The 6189-nt window shown below is 36.9% G+C and overlaps 1 protein-coding gene across 1 annotated transcript in view; it reads right to left on the bottom strand.

Annotated features, from left to right (window-relative positions):
* The window catches only part of UBE4B (ubiquitination factor E4B), a 147546-nt gene that overhangs the window by 78035 nt on the left and 63322 nt on the right, over positions 1 to 6189 (bottom strand). The window contains exons 4-6 of the mRNA XM_037730769.1: positions 5107 to 5117; positions 3209 to 3296; positions 1581 to 1725 (exon numbers count right to left, since the gene is read on the bottom strand). Coding sequence (XP_037586697.1) covers positions 1581 to 1725; positions 3209 to 3296; positions 5107 to 5117 — 244 coding nt within the window. The remainder of the gene's footprint in view (positions 1 to 1580; positions 1726 to 3208; positions 3297 to 5106; positions 5118 to 6189) is intronic.

The raw sequence follows: 6189 nt of genomic DNA, 5'->3' as shown, positions 1-6189 counted from the left end.
AAGCTACTCCCAACTACAGAGGTTACTTTATTATACTTCAAATACAACTGGGTTAATATTTCTCAGTCTAGATACATTTTATATACAGTAATAAAACTATTAAGTCCAAGGTTCAAAAGGTTTTATAAAGGGTCCAATATCTAGTCACCATCGGCTCTCAGGAACAAATGCTAGTCTAGCTTCCTTCTTATTCTTGGCAGCTCCCAGTTGATTTATTGTTGGTCTTTAGATGCATTTTAAATATCACTAAAAAAAAATTTAACTCATGGAAATTTTATCTAGTTTGGTTATTTAAAATTATCACTTACATGTGTAAGATAGATGTGGAATCTTAAGATTTCTAATAAGAAGTAGCACAGTCTTAAGATACATGGTCTGCTCCATGAGCAGAGTTAATAAGAAGATGCCAGTAAAATCAGAAATAGTCTTATCTACCCTCCAGAAACACAAAGGACTTTTTTTCCCCTCCCCAGAAGATAGGCATCATAGAAAAGAGAAAGGCAATCTTCTTGATAGTCACTCATCCATTTAAAATGTATCTACTGAGGTACTATTTCCTGCAAGATATCCTTCCAGGCACTGGGGATACATCAATGAGTAAAACAGACAAAAATCCCTACCAAGAGGGAGGTTATATTCCAGTGAGAGGCAAAAAAACCACTCCAGCATACCTCCCATACCTCTGCTGCATTCCAACTGACTGCTGTAAAGAAAAATCATAATGCCCTACGATGCTGATATCTTGCTAAGAGTTTTATTATTATTTTGTTACAAGTGGGGCCTCTTACAGTAGAAAACCAGAAACATAGCAAAATGTCATTATGTTCTATCTTGCTAAGCAATTTAACCAAATAGATCAATTCCACTGTCTATACATGGCTTCATAGGCACTTAAAGCAGATAGGGTCATACAGAACAAATCCCTCAGGATCCCTGGAGACCACCCAGTGTATCTCTACTTCATAAGAGGAGGTAAGGCTGGGCGCGGTGACTCAAGCCTGTAATCCCAGCACTTTGGGAGGCCGAGGCGGGTGGATCACGAGGTCAAGAGATGGAGACCATCCTGGCCAACATGGTGAAACCTCGTCTCTACTAAAAATACAAAAATTAGCCGGGTGTGGTGGCATGCACCTGTAGTCCCAGCTACTCGGGAGGCTGAGGCAGGAGAATGCTGGAACACAGGAGGCAGAGGTTGCAGTGAGCCAAGATTGCACCACTGCATTTCAGCCTGATGACAGAGTGAGACTCTGTCTCACCCAAAAAAAAAAACAAAGGAGGTTATGCTCTAAGCACCTTCTTACAACAAAGGGAAAAATTCCAACCCTGAGAAAATGTAGACCATTAACTTATTTACATAGTTTTGTAGAAATAATAAAGTGAAAAATAAATTATCAATAAGATCAGTGGAATGGGAAGAAAGTGGCCACACAGCTGTGTCCTCATCAAGATGTTTCCCTGTCATCAAAAATACAACCCAAGAGCAAGATGGAGTGAATGTGGATAATGGGGGAGGCCAAAGATCTCACGTCTAATTTTCTTGTTAACTACTCTGCAGTAAGACTGCTGAGCTAGATTCCTACCTTCTTTTGGGTTCTGCTTAAACTGTGCAGAAAGCGAAGAAAGAAAGATGACATCTCTGTCCCGGTCCTTCCAAGAGACACGAAAGATCTTACAGACCAGCTGTAAGGCCTGCTCTTCAGATACTTCAGGGCCTGAGGAAGGCTCCTGGTGAAGAAGAAGACTTACAGGTTAATTTCAAATAAGAGGTATGAGTTAGGTACTTCAATAGAAATACGTTATTCTGATTTAATTCATTATTAGTGATGGTATTCTTAAAATGCATGAAACCTTTCACCCACTGATTAGGGGGAAAGTAGGCCTGTTACTATGACATCAAAATTATAACATCTAAGTCTCATGAGCTTACAGTACAATCTATGGAGAGCATAAAAGAGCAAAGGTGGCCAGGTGTAGTGGCTCACAAGTGTAATCCCAGCACTTTGGGAGGCCAATGCGGGTGGATCACCTGAGGTCAGGAGTTCAGGCCCTGACCAACATGGTGAAACCTGGTCTCTAATAAAAATAAAAAAAACTAGCCAGGCGTGGTGGCAAGCGCCTGTAATCCCAGCTACTTGGGAGGCTGAGGCAGGGGCATCACTTGAACCCAGGAGGCAGAGGTTGCAGTGAGCCGAGATCATGCCACTGCACTCTAGCCTGGGTAACAGAGTGAGAACCTGTCTCAAAAAAAAAAAAAAAAAAAAAAAAAAAAAAAAAAAAAAAACAATAAAAAAAAAAAAAAAAAAAAAAAAGAGCAAAGCCATTATCAAAAGTCACCAAGAAAAAAAATGTGAAAGAAGATGTATATATCCTATTTATTTACTTTTCTGAATTCCACAGGACCAGGTTAACATTCTAGGTTGCATAATCAATTCTCCTCCAGAAATTTTTCAAAAATGGAACATTTCTCATTACACGTCATCACAGATAAAATGTCATATATAATTTCGTAAACATTAAAGAACTATACAAAATAAAGCACTGCACCACTATGAGGCTACAGTGCTCCTTTTTTTTCTTTTTTTGTCTTTTTTATTTTTATTTTTGTTTACAATGCAACTTCTAATAATCATTAACATGTGTTGCTAAAGGATTCCTAATAATTTACTGAAAAGAAAATGACATAATTATCTATCTATATAAACATAAACACACACACACACACACACACACACACACACACACACACACACACACCCTAAATACAGAGCACTAAGCTCAGGTGGTAATCAAACATAAAGGCTTCATGTTTTCAAAAACTTTCCACTTGCTACTGGATTTTTTACATATTCTTGCTTCATTCTCAGTCATTTCTCTCAGAATACTGCTAAAGATGTGATGACCTACTTGTTTAAAAGCAAAAGATCAGCAGAGAGAACTCTAATTACCTCTAAATTCGTTCCTATTACAAACTAAATTTACTGATAAAACCATTGCCCTGAACCAGAAACAGATGGATAACATCAGATCAAGGGAGTGAGTTACATTTCCATGAATAAGAGCAATCTAGGTTATTCATTTTTCCTCAAAAGAATAAAAATAATCACCTGCCTAGGACTTCCTGATTTGGAGTGGCCCCACACTAATAGACACAAGACATGAAACGGTTTTTTTTATATTACCTGTACCAACGGCTTCATCGCTTACCAACCTTATCAGTGAGGCTCCGTTTTTCTCTTCGATCATTTTCATCAACCTCCATGTTTTCAATTCCTGAATCCACATCTACCTGGGACATGCTTAAAGTACAAAAGACAAGCCTTTTACCTTTTATAAATCCGTACAATGTCACTGTAGCTGCTGGTTGAGGAAAAGTTTTAAAATATCAATTAAATTAAAAAATATATATATATCAATTAAATCAATCATGAAAGCAAAACGATGATGGTCCATCTTTTTTCTTATTAATTTTTAAGAGTTCTTCATAAATTAGGATCTAAACATTCTGTCTCTCATACATATTGAAAATATTTTTCCTAAGTTGTTATTTTCTTGGGCTCACTTTTAAAAAGTATATCATTAAAGTAGGTTCTTTATTATTTTTAAACAACATAAAACTAACCAGGCCAGGTACAGTGGCATGTGCCTATAGTCAAGCTACTTAAGGAGGCTGAAGCTGGAGGATCACTTTAGCCCAGAAGTTTGAGGCTGTAGGCACTATTATTGTGCCCGTGAATAACCACAGTATTCCAGTCTAGGCAGCACAGCAAGACTCCGTCTCTTAAAAAAATTTAATAAAAATTTTTAAAAATGTAATTAAGAAAATTAAAAACTCAACTGAAGCCTTATTACAAAAACTGATTAAGTACATATTATTTCCCCTGATTAAACAATTGCTCTAGCACCATTTATTGGAAAGATCATCCTTTTTACATTAATGTGAAATCTCTGTCACATGTCCAATTTTCATTAATGAGAAACAACTAATTTCTGTTCTGTTAGACAATGTGTCTGTTCCTGACCAATACCCCTCTGTCTGAATTACTAAAACTTCAAAGTCTTGATATCTGCTAGGTCAATGTCTCCACCTTATACTTCTACTTTAAGGGGTCTTAGCCATCCTTTGCTCTTTCCTCTTCTACATATACTTAAGAGTCAGCCTGAGGAATTCCTTTAAAACCCTCCCGGGATTTTGACCAGAATTTCTTTGACTCTTAGAGATCAAATTAGGGAGAAGTAATATAATTATCTTACTGAGGTTTTCATTACTCTCCAAGTATTAAGACCTTCTTTAAGGACTATCAGTAAACTTTAACACTTTTCTCCAAAAAATTTTACATTTCTTTTGCTAAATTTATTCCAAGGTACCATATGTTAATACTTTTTAATGAAATTGTGAATGGTACCTTTTTTAAAATTAAGTTTTCTAATTTTTTGTTGTTGGCAGGCAGGAATGTAACATTTTAAATATACACTTCTTATAAGCAACTTATTTATTTATACATAGAAAGTTTACCATGTAAATAATCTTTTTTTTTTTTTTGAGACAGAGTCTTGCTCTGTCACCCAGGCTGGAGTGCAGTGGTGTGATCTCAGCTCACTGCAACCTCCACCTCCCAGGTTCAAGCAATTCTCCTGCCTCAGCCTCCCGAGTAGCTGGGATTACAGGCATGTGCCACCATGCCCAGCTAATTTTTTTTTGTATTTTTAGTAGACACAGGATTTTACCATGTTGACCAGGCTGGTCTCGAACTCCTGACCTTGTGATCTGCCCACCTCAGCCTCCCAAAGTGCTGGGATTACAGGCATGACCCATTGTACCTGGCCACCATGTAAATAATTTATCTGCAAATTATAACTGCTGTTTCTTCCATTCCAATCCTTACTTGTTTTACTGTACTGCTGAATACAAGAAGAAATAGCAGTCATCCTTGTTCTTATTGCTGATTTTACAGAAAATGATGCTAACTTCTCACCACTGAATATGAGAGCTACTGTAGTTTTTTGGTAGATGCCCTTTATATTAGAGTAAGACAGGCTATACTGTCATAACACATACCCTCTGAAATCTTAGAGGCTTAACACTGTAAGGATTTAGTTCTTGCTTACACAAAGTCTGATGAGAGTGAAGCATCCTTACTCCATCTTTAATCTATGCCATCTGCAATACACAGCCTCCAAGGTCACTGGAGCAAGAGAAGAGAGGGATGGAGGAGGAAGGTCGGCTCAACTGCCTTCATCTAAAAGTGACACATGTCACTCTAGTTCATAGTCTACTGGACAGAACTAGTCACTTGGCCCCAATCTAACTAACTGTAAAAGAGAATGGGAAGCGCTGGGGAGCATGTGGAATATTTGGTGAACTTTGTCTGTGCCACACTGTGAGTTTAAGGATACTCCTTTCTGTTTGTTTGCTTACTATCATGAATTAACGTGGAATTTTATCAAACTCTTGCCACTACCAACATTATAAGGATTTTCTTTTTAACATACAATATGGTAGATAATATTTCTAGATTTTCTAATGTCAGTGCATCCTTACATTCTTAAAATCAATTTATCATATTATATTGTATTATTTTAAAGCAAACTTTTAATTGAAATATAAGACACCTGTAATCCCAGCACTTTGGGAGGCTGAGGCAGTAGATCATACGAGGCAAGGAGTTCGAGACCAGCCTGGCCAATACGGTGAAACTCCATCTCTACTAAAAATACAAAAATGCACTGCAGGCCAGCCTGGGTGACAGAGCAAGACTCTGTCTCAAAAAAATAAAAAAAATATGTGTACAGAAATGTGCACAGATATGTTTGACCAAATATACTTCCACAAAGTAAACATACCAATGTATTCAGCACCCAGATCAGGAAACAGAACATTACCAGTATTCCAAAAGCCCTGTTGTGATTCTCCCGATCCCTGCTGTTCTAGCTCACAGTAATTATTGCCGTGGCATCTAACCCCATAGAATAGTTTTGCCTGGTTTTTTTTTGTTGTTGTTATGTATTGCGGTATTTAATTTGTCAGCAGTTTAAGATTTTTGCAAATATATTCATGAGTATGAATATCATATACTTTTCTCCTTTTACATTATTCTTGCATGGTTTTAATATTAGTGTCACATTAGCCTCATAAATTGAGTTGAAGTGTACATTTTTTTTTTTTTTTTTTTTTTTTTTTTTTTTTTTTTT

This window comes from Cebus imitator, unplaced genomic scaffold (genome assembly GCF_001604975.1).
Source record: "Cebus imitator isolate Cc_AM_T3 unplaced genomic scaffold, Cebus_imitator-1.0 Scaffold15, whole genome shotgun sequence".
Lineage (NCBI taxonomy): Eukaryota > Metazoa > Chordata > Mammalia > Primates > Cebidae > Cebus > Cebus imitator.
The sequence above is the reverse complement of the archived record's forward strand: the minus strand, read 5'-3'. Positions and strand labels throughout refer to the sequence as shown.